General features: G+C 39.3%; 3 protein-coding genes across 3 annotated transcripts in view; 1 reads left to right on the top strand and 2 right to left on the bottom strand.

Annotated features, from left to right (window-relative positions):
* Positions 1 to 14,961, bottom strand: part of LOC131317647 (glyoxysomal fatty acid beta-oxidation multifunctional protein MFP-a-like) — a 105,234-nt gene that overhangs the window by 77,330 nt on the left and 12,943 nt on the right. The window lies entirely within an intron of this gene.
* On the bottom strand, positions 554 to 4,257 carry LOC131317649 (putative pectinesterase/pectinesterase inhibitor 28). Its single transcript, XM_058347196.1, has 4 exons — positions 3,743 to 4,257; positions 2,398 to 3,088; positions 1,329 to 1,652; positions 554 to 1,182 (listed from the first exon to the last, which is right to left on the bottom strand). The coding sequence occupies exons 1-4, from the start codon at positions 4,064 to 4,066 to the stop codon at positions 809 to 811; spliced, it is 1,713 nt and encodes a 570-aa protein (XP_058203179.1). The 5' UTR covers positions 4,067 to 4,257; the 3' UTR covers positions 554 to 808.
* On the top strand, positions 9,025 to 11,316 carry LOC131317650 (exopolygalacturonase-like). Its single transcript, XM_058347197.1, has 5 exons — positions 9,025 to 9,347; positions 9,574 to 9,888; positions 9,979 to 10,268; positions 10,408 to 10,627; positions 10,879 to 11,316. Exons 1-5 carry the CDS (start codon positions 9,126 to 9,128, stop codon positions 11,098 to 11,100), a joined length of 1,269 nt encoding a protein of 422 aa, XP_058203180.1. The 5' UTR covers positions 9,025 to 9,125; the 3' UTR covers positions 11,101 to 11,316.

Raw genomic sequence — 14,961 nt, 5'->3', positions numbered from 1 at the left:
GCCGAAGCTCAGTTGAGCTTGTTTACACCCTTAAATTCTCTGATAGGGAGAGTTCCATTGCTCTAGTGAATAATCTTAGAAATTAGAATTTTGGCTGAATAATCTTACAAATTAGAATTTTGGCTTAGGCCACCATGTCAAAGGTAACAAAAATGAACTCAGGTAATAAAGGTTGAACGGAATTTACTTTCATACGGTAATATACAATTATAATGTGTGGTTTGAGATATGATACACAGACCCTCCTTTTCTATAACCGCACTTGTTTGTTACTACTACTTATTCCCTCCGTCCCAAACCAAATTCTTGGTCCTCTATGATTTTACATATAATTTTTAATGACCTATATCTATCAGTGTATATTGTTTAAAATATGCAATTTCGATCTTGTTTGATAAATTTCAATTATTTCTATAAAATAATGTTTTCAAAAACATTAAAAAAATAATATACATAAAGAGATATAGGCAATTAAAAATTGTACATAAAACCGCAGAAAACCAAGAATTTGGGATGGAGGGAATACAATTATCCAGGTAAGTTTATCAGTCCCTTATCAATTCATTTCATTAATTTTTTCATTCACACATTAGAATAACAATGTAGTAGTAAATTCACTGAAATGAAAAAATCTTTAAAAATGACGTGCAAGATATAGAAACAGGGAGAGTGAAAAATAACCCCATTAATTAATTAATGAATGGAATGACCATAATTAAATTCCCTTTTCCAGTTTCCAATATATATATATTGTCGCAATGAACTAACACATATTACATGTTCTTCCATCTCCCATTCCACAACCAAATCAAACATTCATCATGCCGGCGGCATACGGAACTCCCGTTGCCGGAATCCAAGAATCGCCGCCGATGAATTTGGCGGCGGTGAACATCTCGGCGTCCTTGGTAGCAATCTTCTTAATGCCAGGCCACTTCACCCTGTTAGTCTGAACGGCACCGGGCCCTCTGTTGTCGACCTCGGCATACCATAGCGTGTCGAGGTTGACATTGCCCATCCATTCGGCCCATCCGGCCGGGTCGATCACGCTGTTGATTTGGGACTGCATGACCACCGTCCTTGAGAAATTTTTCCATGGCCGTCCGAGGTACGACTTGAATTGCGATTGGACCGCGATGTATTCTGGTGCAGCTGTGATGGTGCAGTTCTGGAGCACGATTCCTGTTGGCAATTTAAATAGATATACTTAAAATTTCGTGTTCCTTTAATTTCGATATTATTTTTTTATTCCTCTTGATTCCAATCAGAATCGCGAGACTGATTCATCTCGTTAAGACAAATGAAAAAAAGAGAGTTTTGAACAATACCTGTAGTCCCACGCTTGTCGGTTCTTCCCTGGGCAGTGACCATGCAGCTCTGGTTGTCGAGTGGCTTCCTGATCACCATCTTGCAGTTCTGGAAGACCACGGCGGCGTTGCCGAAGATGAAGTCAACAGTGCCGGAGATGGTGCAGTCGCGGTAGAACTGCCGGTGGACGTGGGCATAGAGGGTGTCTTGGTAGGCGTCGATTTGGCAGTTGTAAATGACTGCCCGGTCGGACGATACACGGAGCGCCACGGCCTGGTGCTTCTCTCCTCCTGCGCTGTTCTCAAACCCAATGTCCTTGGCCATGAAATGATCTCCATCAACCGCTGCATATCCGATCCATTGAAATAACAAGACTATCATCAGTATTGGCATTGAACAAGACCACCTCTTTGATAAATGATAGTAGTATTTATATGATAGTAACTTACTAACTTAGTATACGATCCAATTACTAGGGCTATTCACCATTTCACCCTCCCGAAGCCTGATTAAAGTCGGGGCATAATCTCAAATGAAGAAACCCAGCACAAGAATTTGTAGCATGCGGATGAGAACAGAACTTCATAGCATAGAATTTTTTAATCTATAATTGCGAGGTGACAACTACAACGCAAAATTTTCAATGTTGCCATACTGAATCCCCGTTGACAAATATGTGACTATGACATTCTTAAAAAAAATTTGCATTTTGATGGATGATAATACGACTATGACTTGTCATAGAAATATAACTAAGATAGAAAATTTGTCATAACTCAAGGTATTCTGGTCAGCTTATACGCACGTCAACTAATTTTTACCACAATATTGGAGCATCACTTTGACGTTTGTTTATCAATTTGCCCCGATCAATGCTACAGTGACCATCTTTGAGTACCATATTTTAGATACCATGTAACGTGTCACCAAAATATTGATAGAATGTGTTCTACTACGTGACAAATAAAGCATATTTCACCAATACATTGATAACCCATCTCATGATACTCATAGATAGTCACCAAAGTATTATCGATTTGCTCCTTTGTATACTCCTGCATGATAACAAGCAAAGAAGTGATAACTTACAAAAAGTTGCAGTCTTGTAGGTATTGTATCCACCAACATAGCTCCTACTTCCGGTGATCGTCGTCTTTGTGGGTCCATCTCCGATCAAATAAAGATTGTCCATAGACTTTGTGATATTCACGTTCTCCTTATAAACACCAGCCTTGACGTATATCACAAATGTACTGTTATTCCCCTTTAGAGGAATGTCTTTTAATGCTTCATTTATAGTCTTGTATTTTCCAGACCCATCTTGAGCCACCACCACATTCGGCTTCACTGCCGCCAAGCTCGCCTGAAGCAGCTCCCGCCGTCCAGCACTCAACCACGTCGGGAACCCGCCGGAGATTTCATCCGACAGGAGTTTCCGGCTCCCGGTGGGGCTATGGACATTGTAGGACGAGAGGGCTTTTGAGAGCTCGGTGATGATGGCGAGGCCATTGCTGGTGAGCTCGCCGGAGAGTTTTAGGTACTTCTTCATCTGCTCGCCGGTGTCGCCGGTGGTGTTTTCGAAGCCTTCAAGGCAGGTTTGTTGGTAGGTGATGGCACCGGAGAGCCAGGTTTTGAGGTCGGTCACGTAGTCGTTGAGTCTCGTGACGTCCAAGGATCCAAACGCGTCGAAGGACTTATGGAGGTCGTTGATGGAGAATTCCAGCAACTCCCGGCAGTTTTCCAGGGCGTCTTGGATTCTTGGGTTCTTGTCAGTCTGTGCCTGTTGAAGAATATATATATATATATATATATATAGCATATTTTCATAAATAATTTCTTGAAAAGAAAAAGAAAAAAATACTCAAAAACTTTATTTAGAAATTGCATGCATGGCATCATCACGTGGAATTTTCGCTATTAATTTTGATTATCTTAAATAAAACTTCACCAATACAATGTGACAGGGATATTTGTGGAATTATTAGCTACTTCGGCCTATTGAAATAAACACAAATAAAATTTTACATTATTGTGCAAGAATTCAGTTTGAAAAAACAAAACTTATAAACATAAACTCATCTAGAAGCATGTGGATTGGTGTTTTTGTTGGGTATGAAGAAATCATTATTTAAAGGCCACATGCATAATTTTGTGTACACACATAATCTCCCTAAGGTAGTCATAGAGAGAGTCATAATTTTCCAACATGAAATATTTATACGACGTTAGTGGATAGACTCGAGACTAAACCATTAAAATCGACGCGAGAAAGATATAACATTGTATGATGCATACCGTGATAGACACACGAGGTGGGCTTTACGGCATGCACCATGTAGTATTAAAATCTCAATGATACTGTCGCATCATTCTTGTTAGGATTCTGTATACGAATTTTGGAAGTATATTTAGTATTTTCCTAGTATAGCATTACCTGTTTAAGGAAGCTAGAATTCCTGATGGCTTCACCAAGATGTTTCACGGTGACATTGAAAGCCAACTGGATAAGCTGTTTGGGGTCGGAGGTGTTTCCGGCCGGGCCGGAGAGGGCATTCACACAAGTTTCCTTGTAATCCGTGGGTTGGCAAAGTTGTTGCACGGCCTTTGACGAGGTGGAGACCTGGCCACCGCTGGCCGTAGATCCCACTTCGCCCTTGCTGTTCTTCCAGACTAATACACCCACCGTGGCTGCCATTGCCACCAACAAGATGCAGCAAACGGCGATGATCGGGGTTTTGGTCTTATTCTTCTTCTCCATGTTTTGTTTGGGAACGAATTAGTCTAACTTCTAGGAGAGAAAAAAGAGAGAAAAAGGAAAAGGAAAATAAGATTTTGATAGGGGAAACAGAGCACTTGGGGCCTTATTATTTTGGGTTTTTCTTGAAACAGTGTCTGTGTTTTTGCCCCTCGGGCTCTGGTTTGGGAGATTTGGGACAATGGGGGTGTATATATACAAGTATGTGTGCCTGTAATTTAGGGGCAGGACAGAGATATGATCGGATGATTAGGGAAAGTACAGGTAATACCGTTGGTGAATGTGAGGCTTGGGATGGAACATGGCTGGATTTCCAAAATTGGAAGGGTCCTAAACTGGACATGGTCAAAGCAACAAGACTTGATTTTTGCGGTCGAGATTTTGCGAAGTTCGTTTTACCATAATGAGCTCACCAAGGATCTCACACTTCGATTTCGATTGTATGAGGAGCTGTAATGATTAGTTCGAAACATGAGCAAATTGACCCCAAAAACCTTGGATTCCCCGAAAAGGATCCTACCTTGAGGATTTGAACTTATCAAATGACTTTGTTTTGAAAATACACTTAAACTATCAAAGTGATGTGTTAAATGTCAAAGGGAGGCAAAATAAGTGCCATTTGGGGGATCCGGGGTGCTGTAGTGCACCTCTGTGTAGTGCGCATGTAGGGCGATACACAAGCGTCAATGTCATCAATCAATGGTTCACATTAAAAAAAAATTATAATCGGTAATAAATGATTCTTATTGGTCATAATTAAAAATTATATCTCAATCATTCATTGTCAAGATCGATAGCCCGTGCGCCCTACAGGGTGTCTTACAGAGCCTTGCACTATAGGATTTTCCAATCCCATTTGGGGATGAGAGGTTCAGAATGAAGAATGGTTGGATTTGGCAATTTCGGAAGTGTCCTAAACTTGATTGAGTCGATGGAAATAAAAAGGTATTACATGCATATCTTGGAGCACTGTCAAGCAGGGATTTGAATTTCCATTCAAAGTGAGGAAAAAATCAGCTTGATTTTGGCAAATAAACATGCCATATATGTAACCATTAAACATGCCATATATGTAATCAATTGGGGCTAACTCAGTTTATTAGGACTCTTGCATATGACTATCGAAATTTTCTACGTAAACTTTCTTTCCTTTATATTTGTTGGGATTATTTCGCCCCCCTTAATGGGCCTTGTAGTTGAGACCCCCACCCAACCCAACCCGACCCAATCCAATGGGGATACTAGTTGGGTAGAGGTTATAGTCGTTCTTTCCTAAGTCCTAACTGTCTTTCGGTTCCGTTATGAATTTGTCCCAGTAGTGTTTGGAATTTAATTTGTCCACCTTTTATAGCATACCACACTTGATGAATCTTCCTTGTCGATCGTACACTATAACAAGCCAAAGCTAAACAACTTGTCCTGGGACAGACTTCATGTGTTTTCGGAGACAGCTTGTATATGTTTGGATTCGACGCCTGCTAAAAATTTGACGCGGGATGAGATCATAAAAAAAAAAAAGTAACTTTCTTTCAAAATCTACCTCGATCGATATGTGTTTAATCAAGCCAGATCGATTAAAGAGCTATCAAACATATTCAAACTTGCCTATTAGTCTATGTATATACACTTCCCCACGTCGCTCAGAAAGAAAACATAAGCTTCATATATATAAAATACATCTCAGACTTTTCATTTAACCTTTCCTTTTTCCTTGTTTGGTTCTTTCAAACTTGCAATTCGACCCCTACATATTCAATTTATTGCGATAATGAGTCTCAGTAGTTTTTCTTTTCTTCCTAGTTTGTCACTCGACCTTCCATCGATCTATTCGGCTTTTATGAGGTGGACAGAACTTTAGCATAGAGCGCATGTAAAGATTTGCTAAAATTAAGTATGATTAAAAATAAAGAATCCATATCAAAAAATACATTCACTTTCAGATACTCCAAAATCGCCATCAAATTTTTACGAAATAGAAAGTCACAACTGAAGCTTGGCGAAATGAGTCTCATTAGCGGCCGGCGAGAAACTAGAGTCTAAGCCCAAAGTGTAGAGGAGCTAAGAGATATAAAAGTTGCAGAGGTTATAAATAATTAGTGTAATTACCCTTCTTTTTTTTTTTAAATCTTCGACCTGCTTCTTTCTAAAGAGGTTTGGGCCGTACGTTTGGAATAGCCTTACTGTTCTACCGGATCGAAAATTAAAAAGGAAAACAAATACTCCAGTAAAAGTTTTTCATACAAGGATATATTTGTTTAGCTATTTGTTTTTGCAGTTTTTTTTTTTTTTTTGGAATATATGGCAGTACTTCACAATCTAATCAGTGCGGGCCCCGACATTTAGGCTATCCAAGTCCAACCTCACGCTTGGTTGCCCACTTAGTTTTAATTCATAAAAAAGGAAAAACAAACAAGTAAAAAAAACAAAAAGAAAAACAGGGTTATATTGTGCTTTTAGCTTGAATTATATCAAAAAATCAAAGTCAAAATGCAATCCCGGTTATAGTGCTTTATAATTTATTTCTTAACTTTTCGTCGTCATTTTTGAAATTAATTATGGATCTCGATAAAAGAAACAATAAATATATAAAAGGTGTTGCTAATGCCAAAACTTCTCCTTGTGACTTCAACTAAGAAAGACTACCTTTCGAAGATAAATTAAGTTATTGTACTTTAACTTATTCATATACTTATTTTCAATTGAGATCATAGTCAAACCACTTAATCTTTTGTGTGACATAGTATTCCGAAGATAAATTTCTATGCGATTTCTACTAATAAAGACTACTTTTCGCCGAAACAATTATTTTTATAAATTCTTTTTGGCAAAAAAAAGCCTACTATATAAGCTTTCCCCGGGGCCGGCCCTAAATCTAATATGGTCATAAGTCGGATAACCTAACTAAGGCTACTCTATTTTAATTAAATATATGTTGACTCTTCGTAGCCTCTTTGCATGGCTTGGATAATATATGGCTTTGAATCTGTTGTACTTTTATTGTTGGTAACGTACATTGGAGTATATGTATGCATGTTCTAGCATAGTGTTGATCAGCTCTGTCAATGCGACCTGGTTCGAGTCCTTTAATTTATGTTAAATCGTTCATTTTGTTCGGGCTCATATATCGACTTGATCGTTCATGCCAAGAATGAGATTATTTGTACATAGACACAAATGAAAAAGTACAAGTTCATTTTCAATAAAAAAAACAAAACAAAACAATGGCTATGATTTTAAAGACGACTTTATACTTCAATGAAAATGTGCGTCTCGTTCATGTTAATTTATTGATCCGGACGTAGAACCATCAAGGGAGTACAACACCCAGGTGTAGTGGTGTGTCTTGGGGTCACAACAGGCCCCCATCTCCTCGATCTCTTATAAAAAGTGGACTTATTAACTTATTCAATGGATGGTCTTTATGGTTGGTGTCCCTACTATACCCATCATACAATTCGTAGAGTTCATATATTTAGATGAACGAGAAAATCTTGTCTACAGAGCAGCTATAAAAAAATATTTACGGATCTCAATTTCGACTGTCCAGAAATATTTTGGATAATTCGGATTTTAAAAAAATTATTTGCGCGAATAGTACTATTGATTGTCGAAACGAACAACTGAAATTGCATGACTCCGTTAATAGACTGTTTGCAACTGCTCCGGCAATAAGTTTCTCTCTATATGAACTCTATGACCACCATATAATTTTTTTCCTTAACTTGCTTGATTGTCCATGATTCTAATGATGATATCAAAAAGCGATAGTCGTATCATTTGATTGCTCTTGATGTCATAGTTTGTTAACGGACGGAGTGAATAAAACTGCATGGATTCTCTCTCTCTCTCTCTCTCTCTCTCTCTCTCCATTGATCCTAACAAGTCGTCGGTCCAACAAAAAGTCACATTCTTTTTTCCTTTCTTGGTCATTCACCGAAAATATAAATAGTACTAAAGAATGACAAGTGAAATAGGAAGTAGTCGATCTCTCCATTTTAAGACACCACCCTAGAGCATAGGTAAAAGCTAAAAAAAAAAAAAAAACAAGATAGCTTAATTAGGTAATTTAAGAGCGTTTTTTTTATGTAAGAAAGGGTATGAAAATTAACAAAAATCAACACGAGAACAAAACTCAGGCAAATTCTCTGCTTTTCTTATTATTCAAACTCCGCCAAATTGCCCTAATTAAGATTTACTATGAGACCCTAAACATACTAGGCAATGAAATAACAAAAGGTAATACTTGCCAACCAAGCCTAAACTAAGGAAATTACCTAATGGGAAAGAGATCAACAAAACAGGAAGATGTATCTCACAAATATTTACGTACCAAATACAAAAGATATGTCCTAGACGTAAATATTAAAAGGAAACTAAATAAACTAAGTCAGGAAACTAAAAACAATAGAATACTTATTTCTAAAATTTCCAAAACTTCCAAGACTAATTTTAAAACTTAAAAACATGTGTGTTGCTAATACCAAAACTGTTTTTGTTTGTGCCAAAAACTGCACATGGTACAAAGGTTTCATGCACTAAAATTTCGGCACATACCAAAATACGTAGTTTTGGTTAATAAAGAAGTGCAATATTGTTGATCATTCACCAAAAATGTTTACGGAAAAAATGACTGAATGAAATAGGAAAGTAGTCTTTTCATTTTAAGACACCACCCCATAAATCTAGCTTAAGAAAAAGAACAAAAAATAAAATAAAATAAAATAGGACAGCTCAATTAAGGCAGAGGTCAATTAAGTCCAAAAAAAAAAAACAGTCAACCAAAATTCTCCGATCAATCACAGCAATCATTTTGGTCAAAACAAAAAAGAAAAAGAAAAAATCAGAGCAACGCATTTTTGCATTAGTGGCGGGAATTAAATTTGTGTTCTTAACTTAAAACCAGGAATAAAGAAAGGTGCATATAAAAGAGAGAGTATCCCCAACCCCCCAAAAAAACAGAAAAATCAACACCTCTCTTTCTCTCTCTCTTTATAACTACTACTTCCAAACAGAAAACATTTGCAGCCCATTTTTAGGGCTTGCAGTTATCAAGAATATTGCAATGGCCTGCAGCATGGGGAGAAGAGCTAGCTCAATCGGGCTTTTGATTGTGTTGTGTTTAGCTCTGGTCTCTTGCGGGGCCAACGCTAGGGGTGGCCGCGGTGGTCGTGGTCGTGGTCGTGGCGGCAGGGGCAGAGGCGTTCCTCCTAATGTGGTCACGGGGAAAGAGTTTAACGTCTTGCAATTTGGTGCCGTGCCCGGAGGAAGAGAGGATAGCACCGAGGTGATCATAAAATTGTGTTCTTTACTTATAACTTGGTATCTGGCTCAAAGAACCGATTAATCTGAGACAAGAGTCGCCACACATTGTATTTTGATCATTGCATTTCTATAATGACCCTTACCAATAGAGACATATATAAATTATTTTAAATTTTTGGTCGTCGCCCATTATTTTCATTTACCAATTTTTAATATTATGGGTGGGTTGAATTTCTTTTATTTTGCAGGGTTTCATGCACGCATGGATAGCAGCATGTTCCTTCCCGAGCGCTGCTCGGGTGGTTATCCCCCCAGGGGTTTTCAAAGTGGCCGAAATCATATTTAGTGGCCCATGCAAAAGCCCGACTCCCATTGTGGTACAAGTTATGGGGACCGTAAGAGCGGACTCGGATCTTTCTAATTACCCCGATAAGGGATGGATAACGGTCACCCGCGTCAACGGAATCATGATCCTCGGCGGAGGGACTCTCGATGCCCAAGGCGCGAACATGTGGAAGTACAACGATTGCAAAAGGAATTCCGACTGCGTCCATCTCCCTGCCGTAAGCAAGCCAGCAATTCTAATACATAGCTTCTATTTACAACGTGGGATATGCATTGACAGTTTTATTTGTTGGTTTTTCCATGCACAGACTCTGTATCTGGTAAATGTCCAGAATGCCCGCATCCAGTGGGTCCATTTGGTTAACAGCATGGGATTTCACATGCATGTATCAGAGTGCCAAGACGTTAGGGTGAATCATGTTGACATTACTGCCCCTGCGGAGAGCCCGAACACCGACGGGATCCACGTTAGCAGATCTCAACTTGTCAAGATTGGAACAACCAATATTGCCACCGGCGACGACTGCATCTCTGTAGGGCAAGGAGCCATGAATGTCACTGTGAAGAAAGTTACATGTGGTCCTGGACACGGCTTTAGGTATATACTTCTTCAATCAAAACAATATCTCACTCCGTCCCAAATTGTCCGCCCCCTACGAAAAATACAGGATTGCATTCTAAACATTTTCGACTTCGGAAAAAATAAGTTATTGTAAAATTAATTGTGATGTTTACAGTGTGGGAAGCCTTGGGAAGTTGCCTAACGAATTGGACGTGAGAGGAGTCATAGTCAGGAACTGCACCTTAACGGGCACAACCAACGGTGTCAGGATCAAAACATTTCCGGCGTCAGATCCGAGCAGAGCTTCAGGAATCGTGTTCGGCAATATTGTCATGAACAATGTTGTGAATCCCGTCATCATCGATCAATATTACGGTGGCAGACCCACCGACAAGGTCAGTTTGAATTTTATGCTAAACGGTCTAATTATCGGGTCTATTAAGCGACAATGGGTCACTTTCAATTTGAATCTAGAAAAAGTTGTGTCAAATGTACTTTTTCATAACTTTAGATTATGATACCTCAAATCTTGTGTCAATGCAGTACAAGTCTAAGTACAATTGGTTAATTGCCAAGTCTACTTATCGAGCTGGGTAAGCTATAATGGGTCGCCTTTAATTTTAACGATCGATGTTGTTATGTGCAGCCTTCTCGTGTGAAGATCAGCGATGTTACATACCAAGACATAAGGGGAACAACAACCTCACCGGTTGCAGTCAACCTCATGTGCAGCAAATTGGTTCCTTGTCAAAACCTGAAATTAATCAACATCAAGTTGAGGTCCATTGCAGGAATGATCAGCTCTGCATGCACGAACGCCCAAGTCGGATACACTGGAATACAAAATCCACCACCTTGCAAGAGATGAGATTCTTGATTGATTGATTGATTGAGGAGATTACATTCTTACAAACAATAAGATTTGTAGAATAGAGGGGATCGATATTTCGGATATGGAGTACTGTTAAATTTCTAGTTATGTTTGCGCGTTATTTTTGTTTCTTGTTCTTTGGTTTTCATTTGGAATGCACAAGTTTCGTGAATAATTAATGTTATGATCAATGTTTATATATCGAAGAGACGTTTTATGAAGAGGCCATTCGGTTTATTTCAATTTAGAGACTGACAAGACAGACCAAGCCCATTCTTGATTTCTTCAAAAGCCAAACTAGAATGAACCGGTTAAAGTTATCAACCGTACCAAACCAAACTACCACCTATTTGGTCTGGTTTTCGCTTATGGGTCAATTTAACCGGCTGTTTTAACCCCTTGCGGTGAATCAAGTAAGAGAATAGAGAAGCAAAATCAGATTTTGAACTCTCTCTTCTACTTAACCAAGTGAAAATCGAATGTACTCTCAGAATTTTGTTCTTCGTCATCACTTGATGGCCAAACTGACTACAGATTCTCAGTTAAGTATAAATGTTCTCATCTCATTCTACGATCGACTCGGAGCGTTTCCAATCGTGAGTCACACTCTAGTCTAAACACAATATACAGTATTGTTCCATAATGGGGCAGTTTGTTCCCATATTTTGCTATTTGTCCAGATCCACACATCATTGCTGCACGCCAAGATGATAACTAAGGAAACCATCAACTCCGAAGAACTCAACCCGAAACCTCTTCTCACAGGTTACATCCCTTGGCAGCACAAAAATGTCTACTCATACAAAGGTATATCATGTTTTCGCATAATGTAAGGGGAAAAATCCACTTGGTGTAGAAATACACCCTCTGAGATCAAAAACAGATGCACATCGCCTAAACCCTAATGCCTGCAAAACAAGACACCGTGAGCACAGTTTTGCCTCTTGTCGGCAAAGGTCCTCCAATGCCGAAGTTAGTCCACGCACTAACAAGATCTCCAAATTCACGTATGTAAAGTAAGAGCCAGAGACAATGTACCTTTTCCTTAGGTTTTACCTCGGATCATGGGAACATTTTTTCTTATGCAAGTTGTTCGGGCAAAACATTTTTGGGGTTGAACACAAAAATAATTAGGGGTAGGAATGTAACCACATTGTTACGCCCAATTAATAACGCAACGGGCTCTGATATCATGTTGAAATTTTTGGGAGTAGCGAAAGCAAATAACAAAAGAAAGAAAACAATATGTTTTTGTGATAACATGTCATGAGTAATCGCGATGAGCAAAAACCCTATCTTTCATGCTCATTCAAAACACATGGAGCTTCACCATCGATCATTTCTTTCATGATCTGATCAGCAATAAAGAAATTATTATGGAGTTCATCAACACCAATGACCAGCCATCCTATATTCTCACCAAAGTAGTGACTTCGGAGAAGCTTGATAAATTCACGACCCAATTGAAAATTACAAATTAAGAAGGAGTGTTAGAAGTTGTTAATTTCAAAAAATACTTCTCTTTGCTGCACCAAAATACAATTAAATCTTGGGCTAATCCATCCATAGCTTTCATTGCGCCAACAAAGGCTTAGTCACATTATCTTTGGAAATGTCCAGCACTCCCGCTCTCAATTTTTGCTCTTGCGAATTTTAGTAGGTTGAGATGTGTTTCAAAGACGCTTTCACACGATGACTTAAGCCAAGGGAGACAACAAGAAATGGGGTGGGGATGGTAAATCCGACCCCGCCCAGCCCCATTGCCATCCTTACGGCCAAAGCATCTCTTTGAGAAACTTACAAACTTGAATTACAGAAGAGATGAAATTAAACAAGCAATTCAAACACGTGCCAAGACAACTTCTCTTACATTTAGTGGTTTATCCTCAATGCTCATGGCAGAAGATTTGTATATGGATAATGAGCAAGGTGATTCCTCTACTATTCTTACTCATCTTAATGGTACATATGAGTCTCAAAATCCTGCTAATCAAGCTTCTAGTTCTTCCATGTCTCCTATGATTCAGCCAACTAGTACCCAAGTTAAAGCATTTCATGTCTTTGTTACTAACCAGTTTCATCATTCTATCAAAACATTAAGGTCTGATAGAGGGGAGAGTTTCTGAATAAAGGCATGACATATTTGTTTTCCTAGTTTGGAATTAGTCATGAAACAACATGTCCTTATACCCCATAGAAAAATGGCTTGGGTGAAAGAAAGCATGGCCATATTGTTGAAACATCTATTGCTTTACTTCAACAAGCCAATCTTCCTATTATTTTTCGGCTGGAAGCTATTACGACTGTAGTCTATCTTCTTAATTGTTTTTCTCTGTTAGAACTATGGCTCATATGTTATTGGAGGGTGCGGGGGGCGTTGTACGGTAGGGTTCGTATAGGGGTATTTTTGGGATACAGACCAAATACCAGATTAGGATTAGAATAGAGTCGGTATAAATACTCTATGTTGTAAACCCTAATTCATACTGTGATAATAAAGAACAGCAGCCGCTCTCGCTCCCGTGGACGTACCCGGTTTTGAGAAACCACGTATATCTCTGTGTTGATTCTTTATTGTTTATACTCGTAAATCGTGTGCGTGTGTGTGTCGATCCTAACAAGTGGTATCAAAGCAACAAGCTGTTTTAGATCACACAGAAGAACGATGTCATCTAGTTCATCTGTTTTGAAGTTCGATGTGATGAAGTTCGATGGAATTTTGAATTTCGGATTGTGGCAACAGAGGGTAAAGGATCTGTTGGTGCAGCAGGGCTTGTACAAGGGGTTGAAAGCGAAGCCAGAAACTATGTCAAACGACGATTGGGAAGAACTCCAGATGAAGGCGGTGAGTACGATTCGTCTGTGTCTTGCAAACGAAGTCATGTATCACGTGTTGGGTGAAGAATCGCCGGCTAGGGTCTGGACTAAACTGGAGAGCAGGTATATGTCAAAGTCGTTGACGAACAAACTGTTTCTGAAGCAAAAACTGTTTGGGTTGAAGATGGTCGAGGGTGCTGATCTGATTCAGCATATCAACACGTTCAATCAGGTTGTGAGCGACCTGCAACGGATTGACGTAAAATTTGAGGAGGAAGACCAAGTGCTGATGTTACTGTGTTCACTACCAATTTCTCTCGAAACCCTAGTTACAACCTTACTCTGGGGGAAAGAAACCCTAGAACTGGAGGAAGTCACTGCAGCCCTTCTGCCGTATAATCAACGCAAGCAACAAACAGAATCGCTGCAGGGTGAAGGTCTGGTGGTTAAGGGGTACGGGGATCGTGGTAGAAAGAATGAGAGGGGTAAATCAGTTTCGGAGCGTGGGAGGTCTCAGTCAAAGAACAGGTCCGAGAGCACGGGGCACATGAAGAAAGACTGTCCGCAGAAGGATAAGGGAACTGACTGGAAGAAGAAGGGAAAGGCAGGGGAGAGGAAAGATGGATCAACTTCTGCAAACGTGTGGAGCAGGAGTCAGATGATGGTGATATGCTTTCGGTCTCAGCAAGTTCAGATCACATGACAGATTCATGGATTATGGATTCAGCATGTTCTTTTCACATATCTCCTATCAAGGAATGGTTCAACACATACAGGTTAGTGGATTGTGGTAATGTTCTTATGGGTAACGATGCATCGTGTAAAGTCATAGGAATAGGCACAATTAAAATCAGAATGTATGATGGTGTTGCGAAAACTTTGGGGGATGTTAGACATGTTCCAGAATTGAGAAAGAATTTAATTTCGTTGGGAACCTTAGACTCCAATGGCTGTGGGTATAAAACAGAGGGTGGAGTCATGAAGATAACGAAGGGTGCTATGGTGATGATGAAGGCTTGTAAAGTTGCTGGTAATATTTAC

This window comes from Rhododendron vialii, chromosome 2a (assembly GCF_030253575.1).
Source record: "Rhododendron vialii isolate Sample 1 chromosome 2a, ASM3025357v1".
In the NCBI taxonomy this organism is placed as follows: domain Eukaryota; kingdom Viridiplantae; phylum Streptophyta; class Magnoliopsida; order Ericales; family Ericaceae; genus Rhododendron; species Rhododendron vialii.
This window is presented reverse-complemented; position numbering and strand designations above follow the sequence as displayed.